Source organism: Equus przewalskii, chromosome 18 (genome assembly GCF_037783145.1).
Source record: "Equus przewalskii isolate Varuska chromosome 18, EquPr2, whole genome shotgun sequence".
NCBI classification, from domain to species: Eukaryota; Metazoa; Chordata; class Mammalia; order Perissodactyla; family Equidae; genus Equus; species Equus przewalskii.
In genome coordinates, this window is record NC_091848.1 from 40168936 (window position 1) to 40192924 (window position 23989).

A 23989-nucleotide genomic window follows, 5' to 3' on the forward strand; every position below is an offset into this window, starting at 1 on the left:
CTGTCCAGCAGATTAGTCTACCGCACAGAACTGGGTCACATGCCCAGGCTTAGACCAATCCTGGATTCATTTCCTGGGGCTGGGGTCATGCCCACCTCTCCTGAGATAAAGGCACTTCCACCAAATCGGGGTTCTACCAAAAGGAAAGAAAGGAGGAGTGAGTGACAGTGAGCAATAGCTGGTGCCCACCGCAGACACCTTGTTGTGGAAATTCAACAAGAATAATGTGCGAGGTGTTGGGTTTGAATTGAACATCTTCACCCTCACAGCCCCAAGAAGACACAAATCTGCTGATGCTTGCTTTCCACAGAAAATGCTCCAAGCATCTGCCTAATTTCTCTCCAAACACATTCTTATTAAAACGGCTCTTCAAGTCTTCTGTTTGTATGAGGCAAGGAGGTTCGCTGGCAGTTGTCTCAACAGTCTCATTTCTAATCACGAACAGGTGATGTGGGCAATCAGAGCAGTAATTCTTAATCAAAACCTAGAACCCTAGTCCTCAAATTAGCAGGGTTTCCTGAAGAGCTGGAAAGTGCTTTCTCCTGTCCAAACTTTTCCTATAGAATTAGGTTCTGAGACTAGATCTTTCAAGATCATTCCAGTTCTAACATTCTGAATACCTGTGAATGTGCCAGAAAAACTAAAAGTGCAAGTGGGAGTCTCTACTCTCAAAGGCGCCGTCTCTTAAACCCTCCAGGCTGGATTAGGTATCCTTTCTCAGTACCGGACTCCCCACAGCATCCGTTTTCATCCCTTTCAAAGAATAGTCACAGACATGCCCTCTGGAGCCAGGCTGCCCAGATTTAAGTTTTATCTCAGCCCTTATTAGCTAGTGGACTCAAGCAAATTATTTAACTCCTCTAAATCTCATCTGCATAATGGGGATTTTTAAGATGTGCTGGGAGGCGTGTAACAGCCCTTATGTTAGCTCAGTGCCTAGAACACAAGTAAAAGTTTAGTAAGTGTTGGCTTCTGTAATTGTTTTTCTCCACTGGTGGTTCCTCCAAAAAGGAGCTATATCTTCTTCATATTAGTATTCTCAGTGCTTAGTAAATGACCAGGGCTCAATAAGCGTTTGATCAATGCAGAGGAGACCTGACGGTCAGTGTCCTACTAGAACTCAATAGGACACAGGCTCCTCCACCCCAGTGGTTCAGGAAACAAATCATCCCCCATACCTGCAGACCAACAGGAGTTCATTCTTCTTGCGGCCTGCATTGCTGTCTCCTCCCAACTGCCCTGATGGGACCAAATCACATCTGTGCCAACCCCTCTGCAGAGCATGATTTTGGAGAGAAGCTGCTTATCCAGCTTCTATTACGTGGCTTCAGGGTAACTGACCACCTCGATCTCCATCTACCCTCACCCACGCCACTCCATATAAAATAATAATACTCTTTGATGCTGACTCCCTCTCAAAGTATGAATAAAACCCTCTTCAGAAAACTTTGCGTTTTTAATTGCTATGAAACATATAATGTAAGTAGAAAAAAATGCGCTTAACTGTGCAAATGTAGTTTCAAGAGAGGTCCCCAACCACCTTCTCCCACCCACAACAATTCCATATCAGATTGCAGCCCCTGAGTCTCTCCTATGTTAATTTCTGGAGCAGCCTCAGCCAGTTGCCTCCTTCCAGACCCCCAAGATCTTTTCAGAGCCTAATTTTTAAATAAGAGATGAATGATTTAAATGCAATTAGTGATAGAAGTAAAGAATTGACTCAAAACAGATAAGGTGCTACTCCTTGTAATTATGGGGAAAATGAACTTGAACTCTAGTGCTAGGTTTGCTGCAGAAATCTCAGATGTTTCACCAGCCATCCCTCTCCAGGGACATTCAGAGGTCGGATGTCAGACTTTCATTTTGACTTTAATTCTTTAAACCCTGAAGCTTGGCAATGAGATCGATGCACCCTGCGCTGTCTTGGGATGATGAAGAGTCTGCAGTTGGATGACACGGCTCAGTGTCTGTCCAGGCTCAGTGTGTATCAGCAGAAGGAGGAGTCCCTGTCTCAGCTGGAGAAATGGCAGTAATCAAGGCAGCCAGAGGGGAAACTATTGGAAGTATTACAATCATAGTTATAGGTACAAATGGATCCTCCAAAGGAAACATGATAAAACTGTATTTGTTCACACAAAGGTAGAAAGTGGCAGTGGAAGCTTTGAAAATTCAGAACCTTTGAATATATCTTTACTCATTTTAAAGTGCTGTCCACATTTTTTAATCATGCATATTTGATCAAGACAGTTTCCTATACAGATCTCTAATCTCTTCAAATACCCTATTAATGATCGTAAAGAATGTAGAGATAATCAATACTCTGTATCTCTCCTAAGTTATGAGAAGACTGTGTCAGGTGCCACTGGGAACGAGAAAAAATAAAAAGGAAAATAAATCAGGGACTGAACCCAACGGGATTTCAATCAGAGCACAAATGTAATCTTCTTCTCCAGGCAGGATCCATAATAAAGGGTAAAAAGACACAGTACTTAAACAAACCAGCCTATTAGGGAAGCAATATTGTTCCAGAGAGGGGAAGGGCTGTCATACAAGGATAAGGAATTATTAAGAAGACTGACTCCTCATGCATGTGCATAAAGAGGAACTAATAGAGATAATATATTCAGACTTTCATAAGGCTTTCAACAAGTTCACATCCAAATGAGTCATCCTGGGATTGGTAGGGGCTGCTTTATTCTGCATTGAGCGCTGTCTCAAAAATTGAATCATTTCTGGCCCAAAGTCTTACAACAGACTGATTACTGGTCATCCTCCAGCCTCTCTTGCCCAGAGATCATCCTCCAGGATCCAGAATGATCTTCCAGGAATGCAAATCCAATCAGGTTATTCCTGCTTAATACCTTCAATGGCTCCCATTGCCATCAGGATGAAGTCTAAACTCATTAACCGTGCTAAGGGCCTTATGACCTGGTTCCTGGTTTTCTTCCTTAGTACACACTTGTCATTTTTTGGATGCTCAGCATTTGAACCACTTTCTTATGTTTGGGAATTCTTTACCTACCTCACACTTTAGAGCTGAACATGCCACACGCTTGCTCTTCCAGCCTCCCTTGCAGCTGGAATTCAGGCACATGATCTAGGCTCAGCCAATCATATGACCCTGGGCTGAGGAGCAAGTGATGGAAAGATATAGGAACTCTGAGGAACTTTTTCTGATGGCTGTGGTTGTAACAAGCTTGAGTTGTTGGGCCAACAGAGGCAGCAGTACCAGTTGGGGCTCCTGTACCCAGTGCCCAGGGCTAGAACATCAGTCAGCATGTGGCAGCATTAAGAGCTCAGATGAGATGGCAATTGGTATTCTCACCAGACCACTTCTGGGTGTAATCTGGGGCATTGTTCATATAATAAAAAATCCTTTTTTTTTTAAAGATTGGCACCTGAGCTAACAACTGTTGCCAATCTTTTTTTTTTTTTCCTGCTTTTTCTCCCCAAATCCCCCCAGTACATAGTTGTGTATTTTAGTTGTGGGTCCTCCTAGTTGTAGCATGTGGGATGCTGCCTCAGCATGGCCTGAAGAATGGTGCCATGTCCATGCCCAGGATCCAAACCAGCAAAACCCTGGGCCACTGGACAGAGTGCACGAACTTAACCACTCGGGCCACGGGGCCAGCCCACTAAGAAATCTTTTGAAACTGATAAAACTCTTAAGAACACATTGCTCAATAATTTTCAGTGTTAAAAAAATGTTTTACGCTTCTCTGCATACTGCCTTCTTTCCAAGTTTAAGCACGAAAGTTTTTCCTATTACTAAGGTATACTAGAATAACTCCCAATGAAAGAAGACCAGTATGATCAGGGATTAATATCTTTAATTTATCTTGTTTAAACTTTAAAATCATTAAGAAAAAAGGCATCAGGAAAATTGGGCAGTGGACTTGAACAAGCAAATAACAAAATAAATACAAATGGACAAAATATTTGAAGAAAAGTTAGACCAATAATAAATGCAATGCAAATTTTAAAGTTTTTATCAATCAGATTAAAAATAATAAACTCACTGCGACACTGTTCTAAATACTTCATAACTCATTAAACAATGAGCTTAATAACAATATAAGTATTATTAGTATATCTATTTTGAAAATAAGGAAACTGAGACACAGAGAATTTAAATACTTTCCAGGTCACTTCACCAGTAAGTGGAGGAGCTAGGATACAGCAGCAAGGAGGTCAGGGAGGTGGGACTCAAAGTTCCAACCCCCTAATCACAGGGTTGGTTCTCCTGGAAACCAGCCCCCATCCTTGAGTCAACTAAAGGTCACCTCATTAACATAATAAAAGACACCTTTACTGATCTCATCACTTAGGAAATCCCAAGGGTTTTAGGAGCTCTGTGCCAAAGCAGAGACAAAGACCAAATATATATTTATTATAAATCACAGTATCACAGGATTTCACTTTAATCTGAAGCTATGACTATCTCCCGGTCATTTTTGGCTTTTTGTACCTGGGAAACAGCAGACAAAAAGAAAAAAAAGGTTTCCATCTTGGCAGCACTAAGTGACCCTGATTACAAGGAGCTAGGGTTGCTGCTACACAGTGGGGGCGGGATGGGATATGCCTGGAACCCAGGGATTCACTGGTGCATCTTGGTGCTTCCCCGTCCAGTGACAACTGTGACCAGGCGATTACTGCAACAACGGCCTGATGATGCTAGAGTAACTAAGGTTCTGGCCTTCGGAAATGAAGGTCCTGCTGACTCCATCAGGCAAGCAATCTAGAACTGGTAAATTGATGGTCAAGGGAAGGGAAATCCAGGAAGCATCATGGGGATAAATGATGACTATCAGTTACGGCCTCTGATCAGTGGCAACAGTGTGGACTGTAGTTTGTTCCCTTAACCCTCCTATTCTGAGATTGCAGCCAGTCACCCTGAATGACGTTAGATTGGACTTAATGTGTGCATAGATCCAAGCAGTGCAGGGAGTGGATGAGGAAACTGTGTACTTCTTGTGCTGTCTCACTTCCTCTTGGCCCATCTTTCTACGCCTGTTGCTGCTGTATCTCTCAGCTGCCTGCAGGTGTGACCTGACAATACTTCAGCTCAGCTGTACAGCACATCAGTTTCTTTCTGCCCTAAGCTTCCTTCCTCCTCCATGTGAGATGCCTGTAAGAACCCAGCCAGCTGTTCTGAGGCATGCCCATGCCTGGAAGTGCAAGGGAATTACCTGCAAGAGTCAACTCCTGACCAATGGGCAGAGGAGCTAGTGGATAAATATTCACTTTTTCCTTATCTGGAGGGAAAATTCTGAGTACATTCCACAGGACTCCTCAGAAGGTCCCTGGTGGAATGAAGCCCCATTTCTCTAAGGCAACAGGCCAATAGCACACATGTGGTGGGCTTTCCTTCTCTCATCATCTCTGTTTCACTCTTACAGTCTCCCTCTTGTTCGCCCAGATCACTTCCCAACATAAACTACCTGAATACAAGCTTTTCTCTTGGGCTCTGAGTTTTGGGGTACCCCAGGCTCATACGAGGATCAAATGGAAGAATAGTTGCGAATGTTTTGACAGTTAAACCAGTAAACTAATGTACATCAGCCCTACCTAGCATGCTGTTCCTCCTACAGCACCTGGTTTTATCCTGCCTTCATAGGTGAAATGGCCACCCTCCTGTTTCAAGACTGAACTACAAAGCATGGGGTAGCTTTATTTTATTGAACAATACTCTGTTATTTCATTTTCATCTTCGTGACCTCGTGAGGGAGGAAGCAGTACTATCTCCATGCCATACGTGAGGATTCGAACGCCTGATATTCTAACTGCTAGGCTCCAGCTGGATTCTAGCCCAGGTCTGACCTCTAAAGCCCATGCTCTAGACCATTCTACTTCAGTTTCTTTATTTTTTTTTTCTGCTTTATCTCCCCCCAAACCCCCCGTGTACACAGTTGTATATCTCAGTTGCATGTCCTTCTACTTGTGGGCCTACTTCAGTTTCTCGGCACGGCCTCCAGCCTCCCTGTCTTCACACTCCACAGTGGCCCCCAATCCAGCCATACCCAACACACCATGCCCTTTTGTGCCCTGTTGGCCGTTGATCTTCAGAGCCTAGATCCAATGCCATCTCCCTAGACAGAGGTGTTTGCATCAGCTTGCCTACATCACTTTCCTGAGTCCCTACGGTGTTTTTTACCACACTGTTGTTACTGTTCTGCTGCATTTACCACTGGGGCTGGAGCCAGACAAGTAAGTAGTATCCACACATAATAAGCACTCAAATAATAACTGCTGAATAAACAGTTCTCAGAGTGTGCACTCCTTAAACACAGGTCCTAACTTTGTCTCACTGACTGTTGTATTATCAGCACATAGCACAAGGCCTGGCTCACAGCAGACACTCACTTGTTGAGCAGACACTCACTTGTTGAATGACTAGTTGAATGAATGAACGAGTCTGTTTCTTCATTAAACTGTGAACTCTTACAAAGTAGAGATTCTACAATGTCCAGCAAACATTTGTTGAATCAAGGTGATATTAAGAAGGAGAAACTATTTAATGATTAATAGAAGATTTATTTAAACAATACATATAGTCATCATTGCCAGACTTAATATGAGATGTTAAATGTGCGATCCAATTTTCCTTCCTGGATAAGTTTTTCTTTCTTATCCTGTATAGACAGAAAAAAAAAGTGCAATAAAAACAATGCATTCTGGCATAACCCATGGCACAACTCTGAAAAACAGGAATGAAACACTCCAATCCTAATTCCAATTCCCCATGGTCTGAAGCCTACAGAGTATAAGTGAGGAAGTGGCAGACTGAAGAAAGAAAGGGACAATAAGAAAACACTTCTATTGAAAAATACCTTACCCACATTTTAGCAAGTTGTACTGTATTACCCTACTAAAAAGCACACATCAAAAGCAAACGCAAACTCCTTCTAGGTAAGTGTGGCTTACTTTTCTGTTAAGTGGTAATTTATCAGACAATCAAAATACACACACTCTAACAGGAGAGTGGATTGGCCAGCTTAAGGCAGAGTTAGACGGGCGGGATCCAGTCTCGATAGCAATGTGAGGCCTAGGGGCTGGGCCTGGGGCTGGGCCTGGGCCTGGGCCTGGGAATCTAGTACCAGAGTGGTTTAGTGTCACAGATAAGCTGGGTTTTCTCTGCAATCATATACCCAGGCCTCTGATGACTGATTTCCACCACAGGCTGCTTCTGCTTTTCTGTTGTTAATGCATTAATAAGTTTTAATATTAAGTCACATAATGTGACCAACATAACTAGAATTTATGCAAACAGGGAACACACTAAATGATTTATGTATTCTGCTAACACTTAATCCAATAAACATTCTCTTTAAAACAAATGAACTAAGAAAACTAAATACAAAAATTTGCAATGACAATATCTAACAGTTAATCAGAACAGAAAGGTTTAACTTCTGCATATCTAATGAGAAAAAAGAAATTAACTTTTTAAAGTTATTTCTGTATTCTCTCACTTAATATTCACAGTGTAATTTCCTTACATCATCCAAAACACACCAGGAACACTCTTTCATGAGCTAAGCTCAAGTCTTAGAAATTTAAATTGACTGACTCACTGCTTTAAATTCTAGAGCAGTCATTAAATTAAATCTGAAAGACTCAGAGGCCATCGTGATTTTTAACAAAGTATATTTCTATAAATGTTGATATGATGAGGCAATAAAACCAAACATACAATTGAAATTTTCTGTTTTAACTCTTGCTGGAAAGGAATACAGATAAAAGAAGAGAAGAAGCCAAGAAAGAGTAAAGGGCAAAGGCGGGAGGAGCGCTGGAGCAGGCACCAAGAGGAAGAGCCTCAGCCAGCAGAGTGAACCCATCACACAGACACCAGACATCATGTCCTCATACTCACTCTGTCAGTTTTGAAAACATAATACCAGAAGAAGAGGGGCCCGATTCCAAACAGTGCTCCTAAGAGTGAGGTCTTGGGAGTGGGTCTGAAATTAGGATAGATATTTGCTGATCTTGCATAGGTCCAACGAAGCAAGGCAGGATCTTCCTAAAATTTATGAAAACAAAAAGTTACAGGAACTCAAGCAGGGTCACACGGAGAAACAGTCTCCCCAGGACTTGTGCGGAGGAGCACAGGAGACGCCTTTGTTCTCTACAATGGTTAAGGGAATTCTCTGAATATTCCTCAACAGCTTCAGGGAAGATCTTTCATTTCTAGCGTTTGTTGAATAATTCTGATGATCCTATTCAAATCCTTCAGAATTTAAGACTCTTATATCACCCTTCATTTCTATTATTTAAAATTTATTTAAAATTTAAGAATACTTATCTTTTAAAGCAATCAGAGAAGCCAGTTTTTCTCTATGATCATTTTTTAAAATTCTTTTCTAGACTGTTTTTAGCTTCACTGTCTTTCTTGAAGTGTGACCAACAGAACCACACAATACTCCCAATGAAGACAAACATTTCATATGCTCTGTCATGCTTTGAACTTTGTTTCCAGGACCCCTTCTAATGCTACCCCGACACTGGTCTTTCCAGACTACAAATAAGCCGCAGGACAGTGAAGAGTGAGGTAGGCTAACTCTGAACTTTAAGCTTAAGCTGACTTGGTTATTTTAAGAGCAAAATTATTATATTTCACACTATTAAAATAGCTTTGTAGAAAAGACAAGGTTTTTAAAGAAAAATAATCAGACTGTCTTGGTTAAGGAAAAAAGTAATTGTCCATTTTTAATATTTATACTGGAATATAGAAGAATAGCAAAATCTACCCCAAACACATAATTAAATTTAATTAGCAAAAGTCCCAAATGATTTTACAAAATTATTTGCTCCAATTAACTGATAGAGAGATAAAAATAAGCAAATGAAATCTGCTTTAAATCTTTAATACTAAGCTGCGAGGAAGGCATTAAGGTCAAACTTTAATACTAAGCTGTGAGGAGGACATTCAAGGTGCTGACCAACACCAGAAAGTCATGATTGGTAGGACTAAAATAATTAAACTGGATCTTCCACAGTAACATTTTAAACCAAACTGTTTGCAGAAACAGCAAAGAAGGTGAAGACACAAGATACAGGTTCATGGGGATGTTGAAGCTCAACACCTAAAAGGATAAATACATCTACTCTTGTATCTATCCCTTCTGCTATGGATGTATTTGAAAGACTCCCCTTCGAAGAATTCTCAATCTGTCGGTCACCTCTCTACAATTTAATATCTGCCAGATCTATCTTCCAGAAACACACCTCATTTTCAACAGCCCCATGTGCATAGTTCACTGAGCCCAGTACTGTTAAGTGAGGCTCCAAAACACACGCCATGGGAGACAGTTCTTTGCTACCACTCCACGTCCAAAGGACTGTGGGCAGCATCTGACATGGTGGACACTCCTTGAAACCGTTTCTTCATCTGGCTTCCAGGGCACACCCCTCCATGGTTTCCCTCCTAACTCTCCTGCCATTCCCTCTTAGTCTCTTTTGCATTCTTCCATCTTATCTCCCCAATCTCTTAATATTAGACCTCAGACTTTGCTAGTCTTTCCTATCTGTATTCACTCCCTTGATGATCTCCTTCAATCACATGGCTGTACATATCCATCAACCATAGGCTGATGATTCTCAAAATTATACCTCCAGTCCTAGACCACGACCCTGAACTCCAGATGTAATATCCAAGTACCTGCTCAACGAGGATGTGTTACCTAACAGGATGTCAAATGTGATGTTTCCCAAACTGATCTCCCAACAGTCCACCTCCATCCCTGCTCCTCTCACATTCTTCTCTATCTCGGTAAAAGGCAAGTTCATTCTTCCAATCACTTACGTCAAAAACCCTGGAGTCAACCTGGACTCCTCTCTTTCCCTTATACCCTAAATCCAATCTGCCAGCAAACCTGGTTGGCTCTACTTTCAATACACACCCAGAACTGACCACCTCTAACCACCTCTGCTGCCACCACTCTGGCAGTCCCATCGACTAAGAGATTAGATTACTGCGAAAGCCTCCGGACTGTTCTCCCTGCTCCTGCCCTTGCTCCCCCACAGTCTATTTCCAGCTAAGCAGCCAGAGAGATCTTGTTAAAAATATAAGTCCAGATTATGGGACTCCCTACTCAGTGAAAGTCCTCACAAGGGCCAACCAAGGCATGGGTGATCTAGTCCCAGGTACCTTTCTGACCTCACCTCTTCCTAACCTGCCCGCATCTTTCTCCTCTGTAGCCACAATGGTCTCTTCAGTATTTTTAGAATTAATTAGGCGCACTCCTGCCTAAGGACCCTCGCACTTGCCTTCCCCTCTGCCTAAAATGCTACCTTCCTAGAGAGCTGTGTGGCTAGCTCCCTCTCTTCACTTCTTTCAGATCTTTACTCAAATGTCACCTACCAAGCGAGACCTTCCCTGGGTTTATCTAAAATTGCAGCTGCTCTCCCTCCTTACTACCTACACACACTCCTCATCCCCTTCTTTGCTTTATTTTTCTTCTTATCACTTACCACTATATCTAACATGTTAAGTGATTTCATTTCTTAACTTGTTTATTACCTGTCTCCTCCACTGGAAAGAAAGCTCTCCGAGGACAGGAGTCTGTACCTGTTTTCTTCTCCACTGTTACCACAGCATCTAAAACAGGGCCTGGCCCATAATAGATTCTGAGCAATTATTTATCACTGAATTAATCATTCTTAAAAATTAGGCAAGGAATTTCCATGCATTGATCAATATATGATTACATCCCAGGCATTCATTTAATTAACAGAACTACTAACGAGGCAGGTATGACTACCTCTGCTTTTACAGGACAAAATTGAAACTGCCCTGGATCACAGAACTGGAAAAGAGAAAATCTGGAGTTTAAACTCAGCTCTGTTGGACTCAAGGCCTTATTCTTTTTTACTACATCATACTATCTGGCACATCAAATCCATTCGTGTGAGGATGTAAGTAATAAATGTCTCTCTCCACACCTTCTTCTCAAGTAAAGAAAGTTCTAGCTGGGGATGGTACAGCCAACTGGTTAAGCTTTGGGTCACAGAGACCCAGGTTCAAATTCTGCTCTATCACTTGCTAACAGAGTATCACTCTGTGACCTCCTTGTCCTTCCTTTGTTGTCATCTCATCTGTAAAATGGGGGCAGTAATAGAGCTTAACTCTTTGAATAATATTCAGAAAGGGTTTAGATAGTGCCTGGCACATGGTAAATTTCCTTCAATCCTCACAACTTCCTGAAATTCCTACAGAACACCAATGTAGCTGGTGAGAAAAGTTTTTTTTTAAAAAAAATATATATTTGACATCATACTTACACAGCTCACGGGCAGAAAGTTATCTAAAAGCACACTTGTTAAATAATAATAGCTATCAGATTACTGGGCATATATTACGTGCTGGGAATGTTTCACGGGCTATTTCATTTAACCTCACAATGAGTCTATAAAGAATGTACTACCATTCCCATATATGAAGACCAGAAAACTAAGGCTCAAAGGAGTTAGACAGACTGCCCAAGATCAGATAGTTTGCTACTATGTAGTGCCTTGGCACCTGACTCCAAAGTTTCAAAGGACTATGGGCAGCATCTGACATGGTGGACACTCCTTGAAATCGTTTCTTCACCTGGTTTCCAGGCCACACACCTGCATGGTCTCCCTCACTCTCCTGCCATTCCCTCTTAAGTCTCTTTTGCGTTCGTCCGCCTTATCTCCCCAATCTCTTAATATTAGACCTCAGACCTTGCTAGTCTTTCCTATCCGGATTCACTCTTCTAAAGCTGCAGGGTCTTTGGATCTTTAAAAGATGTAAACTGAAGAATCACTATATTCCCATCAGGAGAGAGCAATACTGCTATGAACTGTGCACTGAAAGATGGAAAAGGGCTTTAAAAAAACTATATATGACACATTTTCTGAACACTCATTACAAGCCAGGCACTGTGCTGGCCGATCACGTGCCTTATCTCATTTAATTCTCTAAGAGCCTCGTAAGACAGGAAGTACTATATCACCCCCATTTTGGGGATAGGAAGACGGAGGCTCAGCAGCAAAGTTGAGTAAGATTTTTCAAGATCACCCAGGCGGAAAGTGATCAAGCCAGGACTCAAACCCAGCCAGCTGTGAATCCAGAACGCGTCCTCTTTACCAAGCTCTCTGCCCAAGGTCAAAGGGCTAGTGAGTCGGCCTGCTCCCTGGGCCTGGAAGAGGGTCCATTTCTAAGACACTGATAAGGAACGGTGGCTACTCCGCTGTGTGGTCCCCCTGGGCCGGTCTGGGCTGCCCTGCTGAGGGGACCGCCCGGACTCTGGCCCTCGATTCCCGCCCGGCCGACCCGTCACTCACAACGAGCCCTCGGCGGCTGGGGTCGTTGTACTGAAGCAGATACTCCCGTTTAAGCCGGGATCTTATGGCCAACCGTTCAGCTTGCGCCTTCCGCGTTTCCGGAGATATGTCGTACTCAGCTGGGTCGAGGGTGGTAGGCAGGCTGGCCAGGCGCGACGGCTCGTACTTGGGGAAAGACATCTTGGCACCCCCCGGCGCACAACTGCGCCTGCGCGGCTCCGAGGCCCCGCCCTCTTCTGACCTTCAGCCTGAGGAGGTGCGCCTGCGCGTCAGCCGGAGCTTGGAGACGGAGTTCAGCGGGAACTCGGCTCCCTGTTAGCGATCTGCGCATGCGCAATGTGCTTTCCTTCCCAATCCCACCAAACTATCGCTTATTGATTCTTCCTAGCAGCCTTATCTTTACTGACATAACCGAGCTTATGATGTGAAGTTCAGCTGTGTGGGACTCCAGAGAGAGGAAACGGGACTGACTGTGAAATCCTATTCCAATGTGCGTCCATCCAAGGTGTGTAACCTTGGGCAATTCACTTCCTTATCCTGGAGATAATGACTCCTATTCTGTCCACCTAGCAAAGTTGTTGTGAGGATTAAATAAGGTAATGAATAGATGCCAAAGTGCTTTGCAAAAGATAATTCCCTATCCAAGAAAAAGAGAATAAGTTTTTCCGTACGTTACCACATTAGATCCCTACATATTAACCAGAAGAGTATTTCTCATAGGCACGAAATAATGTTTAATAGGAGAATGATGTTATAAGAGAGGTGTTGCCTGCCTGACTATAGTAGATCAGAAAAAAATGAGGTATTGAGTATATGGAGAACACATGTCAGTACCCTGTGGACCAAATTACACAGGCTTCTCAACTTTGAATTTTCATTAGTGCTATGAGTCAAAGAGGAGTAATTTCACCAATTGTATCATAGCATCATGCTGTAAGAAAAGAATTCAGAAAAAAGATTTGCAATTTTAAGTATTCCAATTAAGTCTGTTTCTATAAATACCAAAATATATCTTCGTTGGCCTAATCACAGTGGTTAAAGTTCCTCACACTCTGCTTCAGCAGTCCGGGTTCAAGGATTGGATCCTGGGTGTGGACCTACTCCATTCGTCAGCCACCCTGTGGAGGCGTCCCACATACAAAGTAGAGAAAGACTGGCACAGATGTTAGTTCAGGGCGAATCTTCCTCACAAAAAATAAGTAAATAAAATAAAATAAAATTACCTGTCTAAAAAAAAAAATGAGGCATTGAGTAAAGCTCGTGAAGAAACAGTATCTTGGTTAAAATACTAAACCCTCTCTAAAATCCTTAGCATTCTGCGGATGCTAAGAATGAAAAACATCCTTAAAGATATGAAAATAGGCATAGGGGCATTGTGTCTTACTATGAAAGATGATTTGGGAAGAAAAGGAAGATAACCTGAAATGAAACCTCCTCCATCCCTACTGTCCTTCTCTCTCCCCCACTATCACCAAGGGAAAAGAGCAACTTCAAGTTGCACAGCAGGGTCTTTGGGTACCCATCAGACACTTCTTAGGGGAAAATATGTAAACAATAGTTCCACAACTCAAGTAAGGAAAGCTGGATCAAAAGAGAGCTTCAGCTTGGATGAAATGTCTGGGGATGCGTAGGTATGTGGGGAAATGGTTGCTAGGCAGAGAAACGACCTAGGAAGTGTTGGCACTTAAAGTGATGAGGAGGAGCATTGCTGTCAAATTTATTCAGCATTTTAATACTGTTTTAACATATTTATTAAGCACCCACCACGTGAAGCATACTGTACACTAGTCAGTCTTAGTCAGCCTTCCAGGTTCAGTGGGGGAAATGCAGAAGAAGTGAAGGACATGATGTTTGTCTTCGAGGAGCTGACAATCAGGCGGTGCAGAAAGAACAGACAGAATATGATAATATTTGCAAAGCAGTTTAATGTCCAAATGAATTTAGAGTAAAATGGGCTCTTGAGAATGCAGGCTGAGGGAAGGTAAAAAAAAGAAATTTGAGACAAATCACTCACCCTTGATTTTAAAGAAGTGCAAAAAAAAAAAAGGAAATTCTGGGTTTTTTCAAAAGTGTTTTAAAATATTAAGAAGATAATGAAAAGCAGGAGCAGGTTGTAAATTCTAAAGACTACATTGAAATGTTTAAAAAAAACCCTTTGTTTATAGATTAGACACTGATCTAGGAAAAAGAGTGTGTAAAAAGAGTAAAAGAAAAAAGAAAGAACAGTGAGTACAAACCCCTGACAATGTTAAAAAAAAAAAAAAAAGACTTTTTAAGGTTAAGAGAGGGAGAGACAGACAGAATACACTTCATCCTTTCGCTTTGGATGAGTTAAGGTGGTTACGTGGGAATAACATTTGCTTGATTATCATAAGGATCCTTTAAGATGATTGCTAAAAATAGGCAGTCCTAGGTTCTCTTCTGCTCTTGGAGATTCAAATTTGGTCTGTCAGGGGAACACCATAGGAGTCTGTACTTTTTACAGTTTCCTAAGAGGAGTCTTATAATAGTGCATTTGGGAAACATAGAGATGAGTATAAGAGGTCTTCCTTTCCCTCTTCTTTTTCCCAGAAAAGGCCCTCTTAGAGTGAATGTATTTAAGATGGAGACCTTGATTCCATAGTGAAAGAAAAAGACTTGATTGGGACTTTATCTTAAAATAAGGCAACCAAAAAACTAGGAAAATGAATTTATCTTATATTGAACAGATTTTAGGTTACAATTACAACTGTGTGCTAATTCTAATAAATCAAGTGTTAATCTGTGGGGACATTATTTTTATATAGCTCATTATCCCTCATTTTGCATTTAATTTTTATAAGAGGGTCATATTTGCAAAAGTGTTGGAGGGTTTTGTCCAGTTTTCCCAAGGCCCTCTCTTATTCCTTTGAATCTAAATTACTTCCTTTTGAAGTACTGGTGTCATCATCATTCTTACCGATTTTCTGTTTTTCGTGTGTTACCTGGTCCAACTCTGTGAACTCCTCCTTTATTAGTAACTTTGCATGTGGATCCAGCAGCTCACAGCATCACCTTTATCAAGTTTATGAAATTCCACATCTTTTGCAAGATTTGCAATAGACTTCTACTGTATTTGAGGGTAGGATATTTCCAAATGGATGACCAAGACTTCAATAGGGATGGGTGTACACACTAGGGTTAGCAGATGGAGCAATTTCGCAAGTGGTCATTTCATTATTTCATCAATGGATATTTCATGTTTTGAAGACTTTCACTTCTCTAAGAAATCTCCTAATAGAATTCATCAGAATTTATTGGGACATGGATTACAAGGACTAAGTATATGTACCTGTATTTGGCTGGAAGTGGGGGGATGAAGGGGTGAAGGAAAGAAGCAAATATGCAGGTATGGTCAAGCTATGTGAATGGGTTAGGGTTTCAGGGAACAGAAGATGGGCAGGTGAATACAGAAACTGTAAGAAGCAGATAAGTTCCAGCTTGCAATAATATGAAGAACATTCCTTCTCTTAATTGGGTAGGATCATAAGAAAATTTGTGAATAAAGTTCTCATTTTGGGTTGAGAATAAACCCAATACTCAGAGATTTAATTAATCAGTAATTAACAGCAGTTGACGTTTAGTATTTTTCTTTATTGTTATTTTTCAAAACCTTATCCTAACATTGAATATCAGCAAAGGATATACCGTCAAGCTAATAAAGAGACCCCTCCTTACATGAGCCCTCTGGAATAACCTGGGAAGGACCCTAGAAATGTGTTCACAAGATCATTCTGTTTTTGTGAAATGAGAAAAAGTAAGATATTTTCATCATGATTGCCTAAGACTGCTGTGTCTCTCCTCTCTGACTTCCCTTCTATCACATTTTCCCTCCTGTTGGGTGGTATCACAGTGGTGTTAGGCACTTGGGGGATCTGGCAAACAAAAGTTCGGGTTTTGTGGGATATATTTACTTAATTCACATTAAGTTATTGCTCATTGCTAGGCATCCAGGTGCAAGAATGGCTTCCAGGGACACCACCATCCCCTAGAAGGTGCCGGGTCAGAGTTTGTATTGTGATATGAACTCATCCTGTGAATCCTGGCCCTGGAAATATGTGAGTAGAGGACGAGAAAGAAGGTATAAAATATACAGAACCAGAAGCTAATTTGTAGAAAATTCTTCTAAGCATCATTTGAATTTTTTCTTAAAGAAACTGGATAAAACCCTCCAACACTTTTGCTAATATGACCCTGCTGCAAAAATCAAATGCAAAGTGAAGCATAATGAGCTGTGTAAAAATAATGTTCCCACAAATTAATATGGATTTATCAGAATTAGCACATAGTTGTAATTGCAACCTAAAATGTGTTAAATAGAAGATAAATTCATTTTCATTGTTTTTGGTTGCATTATTTCAATATATAAGCTTCAGGTCTCATCAAACTTGGATCTTCCTGTTTGTCAGTCTTGTTAAGGCTGCAAGGAAGAGACACAAAATGCTATGTGAATTAATTTAATTGCAAGGAGATCCAGGAATGCAGGGTAGCAAGAAAAGTCAGCTCTTCAGTTGTGTAGCCACCCTGGGAACTTGTCTTCCAAAATTGAAATGAATAGCAGTTCCAATGGAGAATAAGAACAATATTCCAGAGTTTCCAGCATCCCACCTAAAGCTCAAGTAACCCACTTTCTCTTTGTTTATCTAGCATTTAGTCTTTCTTCCAAAGAGGATGTTATTGAGTAAGGTTGACACTATTCTATCTAAAGATTGCCCGAAAGCACCATGTGGAAGGTTGGCTTTCATGTATCCAACTCATCTATGGCCCTGTTAACTTGTGTGCTGTCCAAATCAGTCATAAATAAGGTTACATGACTGTTTTTACCCAACAGATCCATCTAAGTCACAGAAGCATCTCATATTTAGAAAAGACGCACATAGAACTACTTTCTTCAGAGTGGTATTGTACCCAGCAGGCACTTTGAGACTACACGGACTGTCCATTACAAATACACATCACTTTCTCTATGTTTCTACTATAGCTTTATAATAAGTCTTGCTATTTCATGAGGCAAATCTATCCATTTTTTTATAGTTCAAAATTGTCTTAGCTACTTTTGTTCTTCACTTTCAGATGAATTTTAGTATTAAGCTGTCAAGTTCCATGAAAAAAAAATCCATTGGGATTTTGTTTCGAATTGCACTAAATTTATAGCTGGATTTAAGAAGAACAGTCATCCTTATAATATTGCATCTTCTTGACTGTAATCATTAGTTAGGTCTTCCATGTCCTTCAATCATGTTTTGTAACTCCCCATAAAGAACTCCGGCCTCTTCTATTAGATTAATTCCTGCTACATTATAGATTTCATTGCTAATGTTGTTTCTTTTTCCTATTACATTTTCTAAGTGGTTATTGCTAGCATATAGTAATATTATTGATTTTTGTACCCTGATCTTGGAACCAGTATTCTTATTGAACTTTTCCTTAGTCCTATTAGCTGTCCTATACATTCTTTTTGTGATTGTTCTATATAGTCAGTCATATCTTTTGCAAATAGGAGTCTTGCATTTTCTTTTCAAAGTGTTTTATTTCTTTTTTCCCCACTCTTATTCATTAGCTAGGACCCCCAGTACAATGTTGTATAATAGTAAAAATAGAGGATCTCCCATCTTTTTCCCAGCTCTAAAAGGAAATCTTCTGTTGGTTCATCATTAAATATGTTTGCAGTAGGGTTTGGAAGAAGCTCTTTATCAGGTTAAGAAAACTCCCTTACGTTCCTCGCCAAAAGCTTTTTTTTTTTAAATCATGAATGACTGTTTAATTGATCAAATGCTGTTTCTGCATTGTTTGACATATTGTCATATGATTTTTCTCTGTTAGTCTGTTAAAAAGATGAAGAACCTTAGTAGGTTGTTCTGATGTGGACTCATTTTGCATCTGGAATTAACTCTACTTCATGGCCATGATAATGTTGTTTAATATACTGATGAACTAAATGTATTAGCATTTTATTTAGAATTTTACCACTTATGTTTATAGATGAATTAGCTCTATCTTTTTCTTATTTTGTTCTTGTCTAGTTTTGGTAATATATTTACATGAAATCAGTTGGATAGATTTCCTTCTTTTATTTTTTTTTAAAAGTCTCCAAAGCAGTTTGTATAAGACAGGGACTATCTATTCCTTGAAGCCTTGGTAAATTCTCTTATAAAACTCTTTGGGTCTTACATCTTTTTTCAGGGAAGACTTTAGGCTGTCAATTCAATTTCTGTAATGGTTGTTTATTCAGATTTTCTCTCTTCTGGAGTCAATTTTGGTAATTTAAATTTTCTCAAATATCTTGCTTTAAACTTATTGCCATAGAGTTTCTAATCTCATCTTATGATTTTTTTTCTATCTCTACTGTCTTTATAATTATGATCTTCTTTTTGCTTCTAATATTATTTATTTATTTCTTCTTTTTTTCATCATGCACTCTGCTAGAGGTTTGTCTACTTTGTCTTTTGAGAAAACCCATTTTTTACTTTGTTAATCATCTCTAACCAATAACTTTTCCTGTTATACTTATTTTTCTTTTTTCTGAGATTACTTATTCATTTTTGTTTATGTTTTATATACATATATTATATTTTTTTGAGGAAGATTAGCTCTGAGTTAACATCCACCACCAATCCTCCTCTTTTTGCTGAGGAAGATTGGCCCTGAGCTAACATCTGTGCCCATCTTTTCCTATTTTATATGTGGGACGCCTGCCACAGCATGGCTTGATAAGCGGTGCGTAGATCCTCACCCAGGATCCAAATTGGCCAACCCCAGGCCGCCAAAGTAAAGCATGCGAACTTAACCATCACACCACTTGGCCAGCCCCTGTTTTATACTTTTTTATGCATATAATTCTGTACATTTCATTTTAGCTACATCTCCACAAGTTTTTACCAGTATTTTCATTGTCCTGTAGTTCTGAGTATTTCATAATTTCCATTACGTTTTTTTCTTTAACTCATGGGTTATTTAGAAATGCATTTTTCACCTTCCAAAAGATGTTTTGTTTCACCTATCTTTTTGTTGTTAATTTCTAATTTAATAGCATTATTGTCAGAGAAGTTTGACTGTATAATATTAGTCTTTTGAAGGTTGCTGAGACTGTGGTCAGGTTTTTGACCAGTCATTTGCCATTCAAAGAGTTATTACAAGGTGAACACACCTTTGTAAACATACATAGTCATTTTTATAATAGTTCCATGTGAGTTTAAAAAGAATGTATGTTCTGTATTAATTGACTGCAAGGTTAGATCAAGTCTGTTAGTTGTGTGGCTTAGATTTCTCATATCGTTATTCATCTTTGTCTATTCCCATTATAGAGGTATATTATAATCTCCCAATGCCGTTGCGGTTTGTTAATTTCTCCTTGAGCAAGATTAGAATACACAGGGTGAATTGAAGGTGAATTGGAAACATTTTAATGTGCGTGCATCTGTGAATTGTTTTTAGCATAAAAACAAAGCAACTCACACATAATGGCTTGTTCACTCCATCCATTTAGTGTGCTGTATACAAACCAACCAGAAAAAAAAAAGGTTTCTGCTTAAAATATACAGTACACTTAGAAACACATCTGTCATGTAGACATATCCAAAAGCTTATGAATATTACATTTTGCATTCCTCTTCTTCAGAGACAGTCTTTTCATCCTAGTCTTAGCATATATCTGTTCTTATTACTAAAGTCACTTACATAAGCACATATTTGTACTTGAAAGGAACAATAAGTTTCCTACAAAGTGTAAGGTGACATTTTCTTGCAAGTTGTCAATTTAATATAAAATTAATCCTCTTAGCTGAGGCTATGTCATGCTTTCTTCTTTGGGATAAAGTACTGCTCTAGCATCTTCTTTTGCTTGGGGAGAGCAATTGCCTCTAGGTCAGTTTTCTGACATACTCCCATTTCTTACCCATACGGCAGTCAGAGCGACCTTTTTAAATACACATTATCCTATCACCCCTAATTAAACCCTTACATGACTTCAAGGTCCAGTGAGGTCTGCTCCTTGACTCTTCAGCTGCACTTGCCTCCCTGCTTCCCATCACTGTCTGTGTTCTAGCCACACAGGCCTCTCTTCAGTTCCTTCCCTCCACAGGGCATTTGCACTTACTCTTCACTCTGCCTTAAACATTACACTCTATACTCCCATTCATCCTTCAGAAATCAATTCTGTAGCCCCTTAACTAACCAAAAAGGTCAAATTCTCCTAGGAGCTTTCATGGCACTATAGACCTCTCCTTTGTAATACTAATTACAGTCAGAATTTTATATTTCTTATTATTTAATTATTTCCTGTCTCTCCCCACCCTCACACTAGAATGGAGGCTCTTTGAAGACCAGGACCACATTAGGCTTGGCTCGCCCTGTATCCCAACACCAGCATGGTGTCTGGCACATCATAGCAGTGGTGAGTGAGTAAATGACCAGTTGCCTTTCTTCACTTCAAAGAGAGTATATTAGCCAATTGTACCTACACACCTCTTGCTGCCTCTGCTTTCAATCATGCTTTCCTCCAGGCCATACCCCATACCCATCCGCCCCACCCCGCCCACCCCAAATTCACAATTCAAGTCTAAGAGCATTGTCCAGTAATGTCAGTTTTTACTGAAGATTTTGTGTGGTTACAGAGGAGGGGGGTATATTAAAAACAAAATGCCCCTTTAACATCTCTGCTCCCCCCTAGCCACCCCCCCCCACCCCGCCCCTCAGTCCTATCTCTAACGCGGCTGGTGCTGTCTCAGGCCTCCTCTTTTGCCCCCCTGCCAAGTCTGCTCTGGCTCCAGCCCGGCGGCCTCCTTCTCCACCTGCCGCCAAGTCTAAACTCAGCATAACCAAGTGCAGCCATAGCATAACCAAGCCATGACTCCTGGGGTCTTTAGTTCAGAGAGTCACTTGCATTTTTTTTAAAATTTGGAACAGATAGCGTTGTCCATTTTTTAATATTTTCCTTTACTTGATGATATTCTTCTCCCTGTGAGTGCCATCCTATGCCCTCCCTGCTATCTGTGGCCAACTGAAATCTTCTGTCCATCAAGGTCCACGTCAAATGCCACATCTTCTAGAAACGTTTCTGTAAAGCCCCCGAGTAGAGGTGACTTTTCTCTTCCCTAAATGCATATACTACTTCCTTTATTCTGCTTAGTACTACAGGCCACGTTGTGGTTGTTTTCCTCTCCCTCTCCTGTAAGAGCCAGTTCCACTTCATACTCTACATGTCTCCTGAAGAGTCTGGCTCAGGACCCTGTGCACGGTAGCCTCCACTGCTGGTTACATTATAATGAAACTTTTTGTATTTCCTCTCTTAGGTTTTGGTAAAAGCCTCTTCAATAAAGCTACTGAATTTCATGGTTCTAAATGACAGATGTCCAATATTTCCATTTCAGAATCAGCTAGCAGAAACCACTCCCCTCTTTGAAGGATCCCTGTAGATACTGCCGGGGATGTAGTACAGCCTTGGGTTCAGCAGTCTTGGAGAGCAGGTCTCTATCCAGGTAAAAGATACAATTGATGTCTTTGACTGGGTTGAGTCTGGCTTTCAAAGATGCAGCATCAGTCTGTCCTGTGAAAGACTACGAGGGCCCCTGAAAGAGTTAAAATTGAACTCCTATGACTCCTTACAAATGCCAAGGAGGTGGCTAACCAAAAATGTTGGCATACAAATTTAACCTCCTGTGGTCTAGAGAGAGACCGACTGCTAGCGGGCTGTGTTCTATTATTAGTGTGATCTTCCTGTGAAGAGATCTCTCAATGTCTCATAGTCACCTTGATCAAGCAAGGGGGGCAGGCAGGGGGCGTGATGAGATTTGCTTCACGTGTGATGGCTAACTGAGGGCATCTAAGATATAACCTGCTGTTACTTGCTCAGACTTCCTACCAAATTGTATTTACCTTCTCAACATGAAACCGTAAATATCTTTACCTCCTTTTATTCCAATAAGCATCTTCATTACCCTGAATTAAACATGGATAAAAAGTAAAATGAAGTTCTTTGGTTTCTTTTTTAATATTTTTTTCTATTTCAGAAAGAAATGCATTTCATTATTAAAAAAAATTTAAAAATAGAATGAAAAATTAAAATGTAAAGAAATTCATATTTCTACAACCTAAGGACAATCACAAAATTTTTGACATTTTTTTCTTCCAATCTTCTTTCCATGTAAAGGATGTTTTTTGAAAACTGTAAGGATGCTACAGATATACTGTATTCCATTTTTTCATTTAAGTTTTTAAACTAAGCATTTTTCTGTAGTCTTTTTTATAGATAACAATATCCATAATATTGTGAATGTCTAATACTCCAACAAGAGGAAATAATTATAATTTGCTTAACTATCTCCTTTGCTCTTTCTTAAAGTTGGTTAAAAAAAGTAAAAGTATAAATAAGTACTTAAACACTGCATTTCTAAACATTTTACATTTATTCATGGAATTATCTGCTTTTTTACAGTTCAGTTTATCTTCGCTCCTTGCCCCTATTGGATCTTCCAGAGGCTGTGCCCACCTCCAGCTTTCCCAGCACCTCCTGTCAGTCCCATGATGCTCTGTGGTAAACAAGCCTGATGCTTCCTTGACAACTGTCACTTGGTCTATGAGCTTTTATCACCCTATCATCCCAAGAGGGCATGCTCTTAATTTCTCTTGGTTTAGGCTCATCCTGAGCAGAAGCAGGCCAATTCCCAGAAAATCAATCCAATGGGAGCCAGTGTGTGAATGACTGCTTCTCTGAATGGCGAGCGGACCTAGAGCAAACCACAGTGAGAGGGTCTGAAGGCTGTGAACAGACTCATGGAGCTTCAGACCCAGGCCCCTCTCCCAGTGCCTCTGCAATTTTCCACCCTATGATCTTCAGGCAAAAGACCTGATCTCTCTAGCCTCAGTTTCCTCATCTGTGAAATGGATCCCTAGTCAGAGTATTGGAGATAAAACGAGGTCCTGACGTAGGACCATCATGGCAGGGCATGATGGAAAGTTGTTAGGTGACTTCCTCCTCTCTGGAGAATGGTGATAAGGATGAAACAATTGGCAAAATGTATGCTATTCTACATCTGAATCCTAGTTTCTTCTTTTAAAACCCAGCTCCTAACAAGTCTCTTTCTTAAAAGGATCAGCCCTTTTTTCTTCTAAATATTCTAAAAATATAAAACCCAACCAAAGTTTTAAAACACACTTTTGTGGTTGTTTTTTCACAAGTGTTAAAGACAGTTGGATATGCTATCCTCCCAGGAGCATTTTTAAAATATCAGGGTACCTTCTATTTTTTTATTACAGAAATTTCCCAATACTCACAAAAGTGGGGAAATGGTATAATGAACCCCACATACTCATCGCTGAGCTTTCACAATTTTGAATATTTTGCCAATGTCATTTTATCTATCCCCCTCCATATACTTTTATTTTTGCTGGATTATTTTAAAGCAATTCCTGACAGCATTTCATTTTACCCATAAATACTTCAGCATGTATTTCTAACAGTTAAGGAGGTTTTTTTCCTACATAACCACAATGCTATTATCACACGTAACAAAATTATCAATAATCTCAGGAGCATTTTAAAAATAGGATTCTGGAAAAAGCAAGCCAAAGGAATGAGTAATATAGAATTTCAAGCCCTATGGTAAGCAGTTTGGGAAGATGCTTTTGGCAAAGGGGGTACTTTCACTCTGCAGATGACATCATA

At 40.3% G+C, this 23989-nt stretch overlaps 1 protein-coding gene and 1 long non-coding RNA gene across 3 annotated transcripts; one reads left to right on the plus strand and one right to left on the minus strand.

Moving 5' to 3' along the window:
- Nucleotides 1-6513: 6513 nt before the first annotated feature.
- On the minus strand, nucleotides 6514-12572 carry NDUFB4 (NADH:ubiquinone oxidoreductase subunit B4). The gene is made up of 3 exons (XM_008514635.2): nucleotides 12310-12572; nucleotides 7874-8020; nucleotides 6514-6632 (listed from the first exon to the last, which is right to left on the minus strand). The coding sequence occupies exons 1-3, from the start codon at nucleotides 12487-12489 to the stop codon at nucleotides 6570-6572; spliced, it is 390 nt and encodes a 129-aa protein (XP_008512857.1). The 5' UTR covers nucleotides 12490-12572; the 3' UTR covers nucleotides 6514-6569.
- Nucleotides 12573-12626: 54 nt separating this feature from the next.
- LOC103547429 (uncharacterized) lies at nucleotides 12627-22883 on the plus strand. Of its 2 annotated transcripts, XR_011529466.1 has the most exons (4): nucleotides 12627-12814; nucleotides 20630-20719; nucleotides 21696-21803; nucleotides 22760-22883. It is a non-coding gene; the product is annotated as an uncharacterized lncRNA (long non-coding RNA). The 2 variants fall into 2 exon arrangements; XR_543943.2 differs by lacking the exon at nucleotides 21696-21803 and having other exon boundaries at nucleotides 12674-12814.
- Nucleotides 22884-23989: the final 1106 nt, after the last annotated feature.